Below are 15,922 nucleotides of genomic sequence, written 5' to 3' on the forward strand. Positions count from 1 at the left end.
AAAACTCAAAAATGGACAGCACAATAATACCTAATTGTAATGTAATTATGTTAAAACACTGAATGAAGCTGCATCTGAGCTATAGTTTTTTGTTTGTTTGTTTGTGTCTTTTGTTTTTTTCTTTTTCCTTTTTTTATATATATATATTTTTATTTTTTATTATTATTATTATTTTTATTTTTTTCTCTATATTAACATTCTATATCTTTTTCTGTTGTTTTGCTAGTTCTTTTCCAAAATCGATGCAAATGTACTAAGAAATGATGATCATACATCTATGTGATGATATTAAGAATTACTGATTGCATATGTAGAATGGAATGATTTCTAAATGTTGTGTTAATTTCTTTTTTTAATTAATAAATAAAAGAAAAAAAGAATGAAAATAAATCAACTAAAGATAAAAAAATAATAATATAATTACAATAATTGTTTTACCAATTGTAACGAAGGTACCACACTAAAAAAAATTGTTAAAAAATAGGTAAAACTGTGAGTGTGAAAGCAGGTATATGAGAACTCTATAATTTCTGCATGATTTTTCTGTAACCCCCTAATAATAACCTCTCTAATAAAAATAAATTAATTAATTAAAAGTAAACATGACAGAAAAAAAAGTAACCTATATATAGAATTTTTCAGCATTAAAAAAGAATTGTTTCTTTTATTTATTGACAAGAAAAATCTCTGCAACATGCTGAATGAAAAAAAAGCAGGCTATAAATAGCAAAGAATCACTTTCGTTGCTCAGATGCGACCTCTCTCTCTCTCTCTAAGACATCTTGGCAGGTGAACTCACTGCCCTCCCCACTATGTGGGACATGACCCCCAGGTGTGTAAATCTCCCTGGCAATGTGGGACAGAACTCCCAGGATGAGCTAAGACCTGGCATCATGGGAGAAAGCCTATTTCACCAAAAAGGGGAAGACAGAAATGAGACAGAATAAAGTTTCATTGGCTGAGAGATTTCAAGCAAAGTTGAGAAGTTATTCCAGAGGATGTTCTTATGCATTATATAGATGTCCTTTTTGGTTTGTGATGTATTGGAGTGGCTGGAGGGAAATTCCTGAAACCCTTGAGCTGTTCCGGTGGTCTTCATTCTTTAAGATAATTGTACAAAAATATAGCATTTACAATGTGACTGTGTAGTCGTGAAAACTTTCTGTCTGATGCTCTTTTTGTCCAGGGTATGGACAGGTAAGTACAAAAAAATGGGAATAAAAAATAAATAGTCGGAGATGAATCATGAAAATCTGGGTAGATTGAAATACTGGTGGTCAATGAGAGGTAGGGGTAAGGGGTATGGGATGTATGAGTATTTTCTCTTTTATTTCTTTTTCTGGGGTAATGCAAATGTTCTAGAGACAATCATGGTAATGAACACACAACTATGTGAGGACACTGTGAGCCATTTATTGTATACCATGTAAAGGCTGTATGTGTGTGAAATTTCTCAATAAAAATAATAAATAAATATAAATCAGACTATAAAAAGGACATGAACTATCATATTTGGGTAAAAACATAGACATATTTATATAAACATATGCATAGAGAAATAAGTTGAAAAGCTTCACTAAAATATTTTTTGTGTGTGCTCTTCAAGTAATGAGATATTAGATGGTTTTTATTTTCCTTTGTAATTCTTTGATTTTTCCATGTGGAAGTAAAAAAGTCATATGTGGTCAAAATTGCCCTTGAAAAGTCTCTTAAGTCATCCAAAATACAAACATATTTATGAACTACACTTGATATGTAGTTTCTTTTGTCCCCCTCCAGTTGACATTTCTATACAGTAGCCAGAGAAATTGTTTTAAAATGCAAAACTGATTAAAGCCTTTAAATTATTTCCCACTGTTTCTAAGATAAAATATCAAGTCCTTAATGTGCTTGTGAGGCTCCCCATTCTCTCCCTGTACTTCTTTCCACTGTGCTTCAGATGATTATTTTCTCCTGGAACCCAGCATTCTCTTTTCCTTCTCAAATTCCTTTCATTAGCTTGTCCTATTTGAAACACTCTTTTCCTTTACACAGTTGTGAACTTCTCATTCTTCAGGTTTCAACTCTAATATCAACCTCCCAGAGAGGTCTGTCACCCCTTAACTCACTATTATATTACCTCCAAAAACTCAGTGCAATCTGAAAGTATCTTAATTATTGGCATATTTATAAATTTTCCCACTTCAATGAAGAGTTCTCCAGTGTAATGACCTTATAGTGATATAATAGCAAATGTTTAACATCACGCTCTAAAATAAAAGCATGATTTGTAGTGTCTGGCAATTTCCATGGTACAAATACTGCCATGATAGCCAATTTCAAGCTATCAATGTGACATTAACCAGCCTGCAAAATTCCTGAAAATTTAACAATTTTTTTTAACAAGCGAGTATATACCAGCTCCAACATACCATTGGAAAGTTGTTTCACTTATTTGCTGTGGTAAATAAATATAACTAAAATAATAAATGTTGGTTGAATGTTGAAATGGAATAAAATAATTTTTATCTATATTATCAAACATTGATTGTAGCTAATTGGGTCCTTTTGGTGTTCAAAGTGTCAAACTGTAGAAGGTATTTAGAATTTTTAGAGGATGACTCCAGAAACCACTTGTTAAATGGATCATCAAAATAGATTTCCAATGAAGAGACTCTTCCATCTCCTAAGGAAGACATACCCAGTTCCTTCTGGAATCCTGAGAGGCTGAATGATTTCAAGTGGAAGGATCAAATAGCTGCTCAAGAGAGGGTGAGAACATAGATCTGGGAAGGTAGGAAGAAGGGTCAGAGAAACCAGTTCAGGCTGTGGTTTGGTAGAGTTTGAACTTTGAAGGGGTGATGAAATTGAAGGGATGACACCGGAGATTGCAAACAGGTTCTAGGCCACTGACGGCAACAGAAGGAAAGTAGACAGGATTTCTCAAAGTCTTTCTGGGGGTTATAAATAGACTTCCCCTGTTGAGATCCCTTTGAGATGTTTGTAAGGACTTAAAATATTTTTCAATACTTTGTTTGGATGTTGGACTAAGTTTATTTTGCTGTGATACTGTTAATTCTGAGCACAAGGGTGCACAGCCTTGCTTGTGTCACCCATGCCCTGCATTCTGCAAAGCCCAGGACCATGGGCTGCAAGGGCTTTCAGTGCAAACCTGGGGTGATGCCCAAAGCCATGTGCATGCCTGAATGACCTCAGCCATCTCTAGTAGGTACCAGCAGGCCCCACATCACAGAATCAGTTGGTACCTGGCTGGGACTCAAGTCCACGGCTTCCTGATTACCCAGAACGAGTGCAGAGAGCCTCCTGATCTATAGTAGGGGATGTGTCCCTTTCCCTTCTGTATCTCCAGGAGTCTTTGATACTTCTGTAGCAAAATTCCCATTTGCTTTCTTGGACTATGCAGCCACAACTCCTATTATTTCTACTCCCATTAAGTTTTCTAACAACTAAGTGTCTTGAAATATTCATCTTTTAAAGAGATATTTGCATTAAACTTATAAACATAGTCATTAAAATACTAATTAATATGCAAACATTTTTAACTGGTTTAATGGACTGTCTAGGGGAGGAGGGAGAGGAGGAAAAGGAGGAAGAAGAGCAGGACAAGAGCAGCAGCAGCAGCAATAACAAGAGAGCGTGTAAGCTGATCTCTTAACTTTTTTTCCTGTTTATGACAGTGCATCTCAGTGAGTTGTCCAGAGACCAACAGCATGAGATTCACTCAGAGTACGTGCTAAAAATGCAGGTAGTGAGTTCACATCTATATATTCAGAATCTCTGGGTAGAGTCCAAGAATCTTTATATTATCAAGTTATCCTAGTAATTCTCATATGCACTAAAGTTTGAGACCTACCTCCAAGGAAAGGCTAACTGATGAGTTCATGAACTCAACACAAAGCCCTACTGTCTGCCTGGTGCAGCTCCCCCCACCCCAACCCTGGGTGAATACGCTGGACATGATCACAAGTTTGATACTGGACAAAAGGCAGTGAGTTCTCTACTCAATGCACTCAAATGACCAATTTGTGAGACACCAGGGTTTCAAGAAAGAGTTTATTTCTAGGTGCAAAGAAGGAGATCAGATGGCCTGTAGACCTAAAAATCAGTCTCCTTGAACTTTAGTAATTCTGATAGTTTTATAATATAAAAAAATGGGTCGGGGGTACATGGGTGGTTCAGTGGTAGAATGCTCACCTGCCATGCAGGAGACCCAGGTTCGATTCTCAGATAATGCACCCCAAAAAAGAAAAGATGGGTAGGTTTTAGGATAATGAGCACAATGTCTCCATTGCTCATTATTGCTCATATGCAAATTGATTACGTACTTAGTCACAGAACATATGTAAGAAATGATGACCTTAAAAAGATGATAGGCATGAGAATAAGGTATAGGTCACTTATAGGATTAAGCCTAATACGCCACAGGTCAGGTGGGTCCACTTTGGTTAGATCTAGTCTTGGTTATCAAGATAACTTTGGAATTGGGATGGGTTACTTCTGGGCTGACCCAAAACCCTTCATTAATAAACATTAGGAGCTGTCTTTAGTGATCATAAGACTCTAAAGTAAAAAAAAAGAAAGAAAAGGGGGGGGGATAAAATGGGTACAAGTGAAAGTTAATCACAAGAAGCTTTTTACAATCACAGAGGTATAAAGTTAAAGGCTATACCATCATAATCAGACATCTAGGCAGCTAGATTTCAGTTCAGAGATTTCGGGCATTTCCCTTTGTCTAATATACTGGAATATCCATTTTATGATTCAGTAACGATAATCATCCCTTAAATCCTAACTTCTCCTTTATACCTCCAGACTCGAAACTTCCCGCTCTAAACCTGTTAAAGAAAGTAAAACCTCCCAATTGAATACTTATTAAAGTAACTTAAAAGTATTTTTTTTGTGAAGCATGGAACTATTAAACTTTACCATTGGGGAAACCCCTGATACTGTCTGAAACATTAGGGACCCCCAAGTCAATAAGCCAAGCCCTTGATCTTGAGGCTTGCTCTTGTGAAGCTTATGCATATAACAGAGAAGTTTAGCTTACTATAGGTCTGCCTGAGAGTTCCTCATGTTGTTCAGATGTGGCCTCTGCCTCTCTAAGGCCAACTCTACAAGTGAAATCATTACCCTCCCCCCATGTGGGACATGACATACAGGGGTGAAAGTTTCTCTGGCAATGTGGGATATGACTCCCAGGGATGAGCCTGACCCTGGCACCATAGGATCGACAATGCCTTCCTGATCAAAAGAGTGGAAAGAATTAAATAAGGTATCAGTGGCTGAGAGAGTTCAAATAGAGTTGAGAGGTTACTCTGGAGGTTACTGCTATGCAAGCTTCAGCTAGACATTGTTACTTATCATGGTTTGAGAAATCCCAACCAAAACCATTCCTGCCAACCCTAAAGAGCACCTAGGGTGTTATCTGAGATTCTACAAAGGTTCCATGTACTACGATTACTTTCCAGAAACCTACAAACTCCAGATGGGTTCCTAGGCCAGATAGGTCCTGAAACGCAAAGGAGCTAAGCCTCTCCAAAACATCAACTAGTTTCAGCTCCCCATTCCATATTATCAATAGCATTTTCCAACATGAAAAAGCTGGAATGGGCATAGCCCAAATACCCCTAAAGATTGGGAGAAAGATCAAAGGAGAAGGTGAATTATAACAGAGAAGATACAATTTAACAAGCGAATATGATTGCTGAATGATTATATTGATATTTCTTTTATTCTCCAGTGTCTTGGAGCAGCTAGAAGTAAAAACCTAAAATTGTGGAACTATAACTCATACCAAACTCTGAAATCTGTTCTATAACTACTCATTACAATATACTTGGACATTTTGCTTTTTTGTACATTTGTTATTTTTCACAATAAAAATATTTTTTAAAAGTATTGCTTTTTTTTGTTTGTTATTGCAAAATATTTATTTGAACAGTTTTGGCCTTTGTTGTTATTGATCATTGTTACCATTATTAGGTAACATTCATTGGGTGCTTACTATGGGTCAAATATTGCCTAGCAACTTTACATTTTTTCAATCTCATTTAACCCTCAGAACAAATCTTTGTGATGGGTGCTACTATCGATCCCCTTTTTACAAATGAGAGTGGCACAGAGATGAGGTGACTTAAATGTAAAGAGTTGAGAAGTCCTTGGCTGAAGGATGCTATACAGAGTTGAGCCTTACGGCCCCCAGGAGACATGGTTCCAGTTGAGCTCTTTCGCGATCCATGAACCCTCCTAAAGACACGTGGCTTCTGGGATCAGTACTTACAAGTATCGAGAGAGAATGTTCCAGGTGGTTGAGAACCAAGCGACTCACTCCTAATTAAAGCTTGGGAAATGAGCTATGCCTTGGTTTGGTCACACTCTTCTTTGCATTAGGTTCTTCTCCGCAAATGTTTAAAGTTATAAGTATAAAAGTTCTTTATAAACACAAGACAAAAGTTGCCACCATTTTTGTCTAACATATACAGGCCAAAGACTCCCAAGATAGTTAAAAAGCTAGGGGTGACAAAGTCCCTGTATTAAATTGTAGCAAAAACACTTTAAAGTCTGCTGAACATGTTACAGCCTTCTTCCTCTGAAAGCTGCATTTTAAGTGACCCAAACTCTTGGCCACAACTGATTTGGCTCAAGCATGGACAACTGACTAGACCTAGGCCAATTAGAGTATCCTTTTCATGGGATTCAGGAAGATCTAAGCAGCATCTTCTGGGACCTGAATCTCAGGATATATGTTTGGGATATGTGGGACTGTCATGTCCACAGGCAAGCAGTGCAAACTGGTCTTCAGGGAGAGAACAGTAAAGCCTAAATGCTCAGAGAGGCGGAGATGGGTGACCATGGGTCCAGACAGACAGGTGGAGGGCAGGGTCTGCATTATTGATAGACTCCCAGTTCTTGTATCCAGCCCTCCCCAGGGCACAGCTGCATCCTGCCTCTTTTGCTGCAGCCAGCTCAGATGGATTTCTACTGTTTGTGGCCCAAAAAGAATGACCAGGGTGTCTCTGCCCCTTGAGGAACTATTATAGCCAAAGGCTAAGAGTTAGCCAATAATTGTAGATACTGAATCATTATCTAGATGCTTTCTACATTTCTAATATATTGTCGGATAGCCAAAGTAAATACCTGGAACTACTGTAACTCACTTGAACTGTAATCTTGAAATATGTTAACCTTTTGATACAGCCAGAAGCAAATATCTGTGTGTTGTAACTCACTGAACTGTAACCCAGATGCCTTGATGCTTTGATGATGCTGTTGTATTGTGTAACAGTATAGCCTCATGATAACTAGTGACTTGCCCACTTGTATCCCCTTATCTGTTTTGCAACTTTGAAGTCTTGTGATCTCCAAGGCAGCCCCTTAATGTTTGCTAATGGAAAATTAAACAGCCCAGAGATAACCCACCCCAATTCCTCAGCGATCTTGCTAGATAAAGCCAGTTCTAACCAGAACTGGCCTACCTGACATGCACAGTAGTGTAAACCTTAAAATATAGGTGACCTATACCTTATTATAATACTAAAAATCATACCTATCATCATGTGAAGGCCACCTTTTTCTTATATACATCCTGTGGCTAAGCTTGTCATCAATCTGCTCATGCTCAACAATGAGACTATCATTGATTTCGTTACCTCGAGCCATTATATTCGTTATCCTAGGCCAGCCTTTGTCAGAATACTATAAAATTCTCAGTGTTGCTGTAGTTTGGGGAAACAGACGTGAGGCTCATAAGCCTTCTGTTTTCCTTGCTTTGCACTTTACAATAAAGCTCGTTTTCTCTGAAATCCTGGTGTCACAGGATTAGGCATTGTGCGTATTGGGCAGCATACACATGTCTGGTCCAGTCGCACTATGAGCCTGCAGGTTATCATATCTGCCTCTATTTCCTTTCCTGAAACAAGCTCCCATCCATGGTTTCAGGTTATCCCTGGATTCTAATCTAGCCTACTCCTGGCTTGCCTGCACTGAATTTACTCTGTCCAATGCTACTTCCCTGTGCCTCAACTCAGCTTCCTGCACTTTTTTGGTCTGTCTCTCAACTGCACAGCTTGATAATGTCAGGGTTGGAGCTTGTGCCAGCTTGAAAGGATTATGTGCCCTAGAAAAGTCATGTTTTAATCCTGATACATTTTGTGGAAGCAGACGTTTCTTTTAATCCCTATTCAGTACCGTAGGTTGGAAGCTTGATTGGACTATCTCCATGGAGATGTGACACAACCAATTGTGGGTATTAACCTTTGATTAGAGGGAGATGTGACTCCACCTATTCCAAGTGTGTCTTGATTTGTTTACTGGAATCCTTTAAAAGAGGAAACATTTTGGAAAAAGTTACAGAGCCCACACAGCCAGAGACTTTTGGAGATGAAAAAGGAGCTCCTCTCCTGGAGGAGTTTCATGAAAAAAAGAAGCCTGGAAAGAAAACTAGAAGACATTGCCATGTTTGCCTTGTGCCTTCTCACTTGAGAGAGAAACCCTGAACTTCATTAACCTTCCTGAAGGTTATCTTTCCCTGGATGCCTTAGATTGGACATTCCTATAGCCTTGTTTTAATTTGGACATTTTCACGGCCTTAGAACATGTAAACTTGCAACTTAATAAATTATCCTTTTTAAAAGCTGTTCCATTTCTGGTATATTTCATTCTGTCAGCTTGCAAACTAGAACCCAGTCATCATTCAACTGCTTAAGTGCCCTGTGTCACCCATTGCTCTTGCATCTTCCTCCAGCGATACCTAGACTAAAGCTGAGCAAACCCTGCAACGCAATCAATGCTCCTGACTGACTGGAAATCCAGAAGCCTGGTAGCATTAATTTAGCCTCTTTCCCTACCCAAAGTCGCCAAACAATAGGAAAATGGGACCTTAAGAAAACTCACTTGGTAAACTGAAATCTTTGGTTATAACCTTAACCTGAAGAGACCCAGGGTCCCTCTTTCTCTACCTCCCTTAGTTTCATTCCCCTGAAGAAAGACCTCCCGAGTACCTGTGAAATGAATGGTGCCACCATCGCGCCAATACGACATAGGGAGCCGCTGGTTCCCATGCCCAAAGCACGCATCGTGGTTGGGTAGACCTGAAAGGGGAAAGGCACAGAAAGTATCAGCCACTGAGTTTACACCTTTTCCTCCCCAAGGTCACTTCTTACCTTCTCTCCCCAGGTCAAGCTCTTGAATCAGACTGAAGATTTCAGCTTTAGAGCTAGTAATGTAAAAGAGCTGCATAAAGGTGGCTCTACTGAATGGAAGAAAGCCCTTTCCAAATAATAACAATCGAACGAAATCTTTAATACAGACATGATAAATTTACTATAGCACTAAGGGAAAATATTACATGTCCCAACATTCGCCATATTCTCTTTAAATTCACGTGATTCTTTGCTGTTGCAGTATCTTGTGGCATATTCTACTTTCTTGTTGCAACTTTTTTTACATTTATGTTAAAACTTCATTAATCTGCATTTCACTGATTCCAAATTCTTGATAATTTTAATATGATAGCAGAACTTCAATAAGCCAGTTAATATTGTTTAATAATTAAGATTATATGGAGAATATTTTAAAGTCTGGAAAATTTTGTTTGAATGCGATTCTGAAAAAACAGTTTTTATCAACTCACTAAAGCAAAGCATGTAGTGCCTTTAGTTGGCTCTATCTTGTTAGCCACAATCCGGCCAGCGCAAAAGCAAAAGGCCTTCTTGCCTCCAGAGGATTCCTTATACCTATAAGTAAAGGTCTAAGACTAGAGTATTTTTTCTTCTGAAAAGTGAGGCTCCTAGCTGTGACTGAAAACACATTCAGATACACAGTGACTTTCTTTTCTTTGCTAAAGTATCAATAATGTCTATTACTCAAGTTCTGACCCATCTAGAGGATGAAGCAATAGAAGACATTAATTTTCTTAGGTATGCATCTTTGAATTTTTTTTTAATAAGAAGGTATCAGAAAGAAATGCTTTTATAAATTATTTTATATAAATGAGCAAACTCCAAAATATATGCTTAATCAGATATTGCAAATATAATTTTTGAAGTTCAAAAACTATTATACATGGGAGACTTTTAGGTTTGTAAATTCAAAAAATAATTTTAAAAGTCAGTTAAAATACTATTACATTTCCTGTCCAAATTTTGTTTTATTTCTAGAGATATTAGTTCTTTAAAGTGACAGTTTAGGATGAAATCTTCTAACTACTTCAGGCAATGCTTTGCATAATTAATTAATTAATTGCATTAATTACCAAACAAAGAGCAAATCACTTTCATATTCAAATTTAAATCACATGTAGTAAATAACAGAGAGCAAAATGATCTTCCAAAAAATAAAGGTGAAAATACATTCTCATTTCAAAAGGAGAGATGGAGGATTTTACATTTTAGCAGCCACATGCTGACTAACACCTAACCCTATTTCTTCTCCAAGCATGAGGCTAAGGCAATAAGATGTCTTTTATGAGCACATTGCTTAGTGAGAAAGGGTAAAGGTCCTGTCTTTCTCTCAGAGACTGGCTTTCAATAGATTAAGTGAGGGGAGGAGAAATCCACATGAAATAAACCTCTGGTATTACTTTGTTAATTTTTTGTTTGTTTGTTTGGTTTTTGCATGGGCAAGCACCGGGAATCAAACCGGGGTCTCCGCATGGCAGGCGAGAACTCTGCCTGCTGAGCCACTGTGGCCCACCCAAATGAGTTATTACACATAAACATTTTTTTTTTTTTTTTTTTTGCATTCTGGCATCGTTTGATAGAATTTTTTTAGAAAATCGCCACAAGTCAACAAAAGCCACCATATGTTACTTATGGATGGCAACGCTCTCTAAGCAGCTCATTCTGCCTACCCTGCTATAATACACCCTTCACAAAAACGGACCTCAGCAGTGTAAATGTAGATGGTGTTGAAGTTTGCTGCCACGAGCGCCCTGAGCATGAAGAGGAAGCCAATCAGACCAGCACTAGAGAACAGAAAAGGAGGGAAATTATGAAAGGCAACACAGACAGCCCTGCGTAGGCCAAACCCAGGCACATTCTGCAAGCTGAAACATACACCCCAGATAATTGGGACCGCAAGGGAGGAGCTGTGTCACAATTGGCCTGATGGTGTGGTCCTAAAGCAAATGCCAGATGCAAACTTTCCACCCTTCCTGCTCCACACTCTCTCCACTCCCCACTTCCCCCAGGGTGCCACTCCTGCCTGGCCCCCCCAGAGTAGTTTTCCTTCCACCCCCAGCACCCCCAAAATGGGGTTGACAATGTGCCGAAAGAAATGGCATATATTAGAGTTGAGGCCACTGTAGGCTTGCAAAATAAGAGAGAAAAGAATTTTCACAACACAGTTATGTTACCTTTATCATTCAACCATCTTGGCGATGGTCTGGATACTTTGGCAAACAATTAGAGTCCCAATTCTCCTTTGCATAAAAATCCTAACTGTTTTGGTGGGTGAAGTGAGCATCCCAATACCAGTACCATATCCTGTGATGGCCGAAGACAGGCAGGGTCAATGGGAAGAGGAAGGAAAGAGTGGCAGGCAGGGGGCAAGACAGCGCCAGCTCAAACAAACAGCGCCTTCTCTACTCTCCCTGGTGAAAGAGCTTGTCCACGGCCCCCACTGTATACCATGGGTTTGGAGATCATATTTTTCAAACCCTCTGCCCAAAACTTGTTTGTTTTGAAGAAATCAGAGAGAAAATACCTAGAAGTGCAAATATTGAGGAGAAGGAAGAATAAAGCTGTGCATCCCATGGTAATAGAAAGACTCAGCCGTCTGCCCAGGAAGTTGATGCCCAGGATATTTAAAGGATTCACTAGAAATAAATGACAAGGAATTTCTGAAACCTTGGAAAGCAGATAGCAGTTATCAACACTGGCATGGATCCATCCTCGTCATTTCAGAAAGAAGCAACTTCACCCAAACCGTATGAGTATTTCAGCCAAAATACAGTTACATTTTCATCAGCTTCATGACTCTGATACATTTTTCACACTTGGGTCTAAGAATAACAAGCACAAAAAAAAAAAAAAACAATAGGACAATTCAAAAAAAAAAAAAAAAAAAAAAAAAAAAGAATAACAAGCACTGGTATAGATAAAGGGTTTTCTTATGTCCAGAATTCTTCATATATCGTGTAGGTCTGTTGCAGTTTGCCAATTTGATAGACCTATATTTCAAGTGTTTTAGGCTGATTTTAATCAAATTCAAGATGGCATTGATATTTAAGTGCCATTATCTTATGTCTCCTAAAACAGGAATAACTATCAACTAAAATCTAACAAACCATTTTAAGACACATCCCAATTTCACAGATGTTAAAATGTAAAAAAAAAAAAAAAAGAAAGAAATTGATAAAATACAGTAAATCAAAGCTTCACACCTCCAGACTTTCCTTCCTCATGCTAATCCAAATCAGAGACATGACACCAGAATTTGGAAACTTATTCAGTTCTACCAGGCAGAAACCATGTCCATGATAAGGTCACACATACTTTCTCCTCTGAGATTCTGAGCTGTATCTACCCCACCTGGAACAGAGGGGACCCAATGTACAGAGAGAGGTTTACGAGCAATTTCGCCAATGGTGCTGATAATCATTGTCTGGTAATCAGAGGGAGCAAACATGTGGCAGTGGCAGGGACTCTGACTCTCCTCCGAGTCCCCCATGGCCACCACCGCCTGGGACTCCGACCGCGAACCACAGACCAGGTCTCGCTCCAGCAACTCGGCACTGGCCAGAATGACCCCATAGTAGGCGAAAGAGATTCCCAGCCTGGAAAGAAGAAGAGAACACATTTAGGAAAAGGTTACGCTCATCCTGAAGGATGGGTAGCATGACAAGAGGTAGGGATAAGCAGGCAGGGTGTTCTCAGTGGAAGGCAAAGGGGAACGAAAGCCCAGTGCACGTATCAGGGAGGAAAGATTGGAGGGTAGAGTCCAGGGTGGGTGTGGCGAGAGGTGGATTTGCAAGAGCAGGATGGGACTCCATAGTGGAATTCCCCACATGCCAAGCTCAAGACTTTAAAATCTGGCTTAATTTTCTATTGCTGCAGTATCAAATCACCCACACACATTCAACAGCTTAAAACAATATGAATTTAATATCTCACACTTGTGTAGGTCAGAAGTTCAGCAGCCCCTGGGGTTTTCCCTGCTCCTCGTCTCACAAGGTGAAGAATCCATTTCTAGGCTCATTCAGTTTGCTGGCAGAATGAGGGTAGAACACGTGGGAGAGGCACGGGTGCTGATTCTCCCCCCAGCCCCTTGCTGTCCCACCCCCCAGTGATCACGACATCCGCATCTGAAATTCTCACTCCAGGTCCATGCAGCTGGAGGACTGTGGTCCACTTCCTTGTGGCTTCTACAGGCAGCCTGCACTCCCTGGCTCATGGTACTCTTTGTCTCCAAAACCAGCAGGGGTGGACTGAGCTCACTCATGCTTCAGATCTCTCTGATCAATCCCCCTTCTACCTCATCACCTGCTTCCTCTTCCACTGCACCTCTCTGATTCCAGCTGGAGAAATTTCTCTTCTTTTAAGGTGCCTAGTGATTAGACTGGGTATATCACATAACCCAAGATAATTTCAGTATTTTAAGTTTAGTAACCTTAAGGACACCTGAACAGTCTTTTCATATAGTGCCGGTACAAGTGTTTGATTAAATAACCAGGGCATGGGAAACCAGGAGAGAGAGTTTTAGAACTCTGCCCATCACAAAGTACCTTTCACAAACCATGAAAGACCACTGAACGTTTTTGCTTTTCTTTCTTTCTTTTTTAAATATATTTTATTTTTTCTAGCTATTCTATAGTAGAGATATAAAAATTATACAGAAAAGTTTATATCAAAGTAAAAACAAAAATAAAAAAAATAAATATTTTCGGTTTTCCAGAAGCCTCCTTGTGCCACTCTCAATCACTGTCCCCTTTATTTTCCCAAAGGCACTTTCCTGAATTCAAATACTATAGATTACTACCTTTATATAAATTGAATCATATAATATGTATTTTGTGTGTCTGGATTCCTTTGCTCATTACTGCCTCTGTAAGATTCAGCCATGTCAGGTGTAATAGGACATGTCATGTCATCTTGGTTTTATTATTGTATGGTATTTTGTTTTATGAATATACCATATGAATATTTCCATTATACTCTTCATGCACATGTAGGTGGTTTATAGTTTTGGCTGGTATCTGCTCTGAACAAACACATAAATGTCTCTTAGTAAGCATATATATGCATTTTTATTGGGTATAAACTAAGGAGTGGAATTGACAGGCCATACACTATGTGTCACGCTCATCCAAAGTGGATGCCCTTACTTGATCTCAAATCAGCAGTGCTTGAGAATTCTAATTACTTCTCATTCTTCCAGCACTTGGTACATCAGTCTTTTTAATTTTAGCCATTCTGGTGGATTTGTAATGATATTTTAATTGGTTTCAATTTGTACTTCCCTGTTGATTTTAGGTTGAGCATGTATTCATTATGCTTATTTGATATCTTTTTTTAAAAGTATTTTTAGTTTGAAATAACTTCAAACCTACAGGAAAGTTACAAAAATAATGCAGAGGACTCTGAAATAATGCTGTAAGTTGCCAGGCTGCTATGACAAATACCACACAATGGGTTATAAACAACGGGTTATAAACCACAGGAACTTATTGGCTCACAGTGTCAAGGGTAGGAGAAGTCCAAAGTCAAGGCATCAGCAAGGTGATGCTTTCTCCCCAAAGTCTGTAACATTCTGGTGCTGGCTGCCAGCAATCTTTGGGATTCCATTGCTTGTGTCCCTTTCTCATGCCACATGGCAATGTCCTCTCCTTTCTTGTCCAGAATCCATTGACTTCTGGCTTCTGGCTTCCAGCTATTCCCCACGGCATTCTCTGATTATGTCTGAATTTGGAAATTTCTGTTTAGAAAGGACTCCAGTGACCCAGATTAAGACCCACAACTCACTCAGTAGGGCTACACCTTAGCTAAAATAATATTTTCAAGCGATCCTGTTGAGAACAGGCTCACACCCACAGGAATGTGCACTAAAGTTAAGAACATTTCTAAATTGGGGTACTTAATTCAACCTACCACAAACACAATCCCCTATCCAGACTTTTAATACTTTGCTGCATTTGTTATATCATTCTATCTTCTCAATATTTGAGAGCAGGTTGCATGCATCATGCTCCTTTACCATTTATACTTTTATATATATTTCCTAACAACAAAGATATTCATGCACATGAACAGTGCAGATTTCTTCTCCCAGTTGGTGGCTTGCCTTTGTCTCTTCAAGATATCTTATGATGCAGAGTTACTAATTTAATATAGTTAAATATCAATATTTTCCTTTATAGTTAGCATTTTTTGTGTCCACTTAAGAAATCTTTGCCTATGCCAAGGTCATGAAGATATTCTCCCATGTTATCTTCTAGAAGCATTATTGCTCTAGCTTCCCTATAAATAAATTCTGCCTGGTGCTCATTTCTCTGCATGGTACATGGTAACAGTCAAGATTTGTTTTTTCCATATGGATATCCAGTTGATCCAGCACTTATCCTTTCCCCACTGTATCTAGAGCTACTTTTCTCACGTATGCCGAGTCCATATGTATGTGTGGGTCTGTTGCTTAGTTCTGTATTTGGTCTTATGGGTCTATTTATCTACCAATACCACAATTTAAATTACTGTTGTTATAAAATACTTTGATACATGGTTGTGTAAATTCTGTAACTTAGTTCTTTGTCTTCAGAAGTATGATGGCTATTATTGGGTCTTTGCATAATTTTAGAATCAACTTGTCAACTAAAAAAAAAGGTTGTTGGGAATTTTATTGAGGTTATAGTGCATCTAAACATCAAATTGAATAGAATTAACAGACATAATTTAGGTTTTCCAATGAATGAAAAATGTGTGTATGTGTG

General features: G+C 38.7%; 1 protein-coding gene across 1 annotated transcript in view; it reads right to left on the reverse strand.

Moving 5' to 3' along the window:
- Positions 1–15,922, reverse strand: part of SVOPL (SVOP like) — a 92,937-nt gene that overhangs the window by 17,550 nt on the left and 59,465 nt on the right. The window contains exons 10-13 of the mRNA XM_077144195.1: positions 12,570–12,775; positions 11,704–11,815; positions 10,882–10,963; positions 9,000–9,089 (exon numbers count right to left, since the gene is read on the reverse strand). Coding sequence (XP_077000310.1) covers positions 9,000–9,089; positions 10,882–10,963; positions 11,704–11,815; positions 12,570–12,775 — 490 coding nt within the window. The remainder of the gene's footprint in view (positions 1–8,999; positions 9,090–10,881; positions 10,964–11,703; positions 11,816–12,569; positions 12,776–15,922) is intronic.

This window comes from Tamandua tetradactyla, chromosome 1, assembly GCF_023851605.1.
Source record: "Tamandua tetradactyla isolate mTamTet1 chromosome 1, mTamTet1.pri, whole genome shotgun sequence".
NCBI lineage: Eukaryota > Metazoa > Chordata > Mammalia > Pilosa > Myrmecophagidae > Tamandua > Tamandua tetradactyla.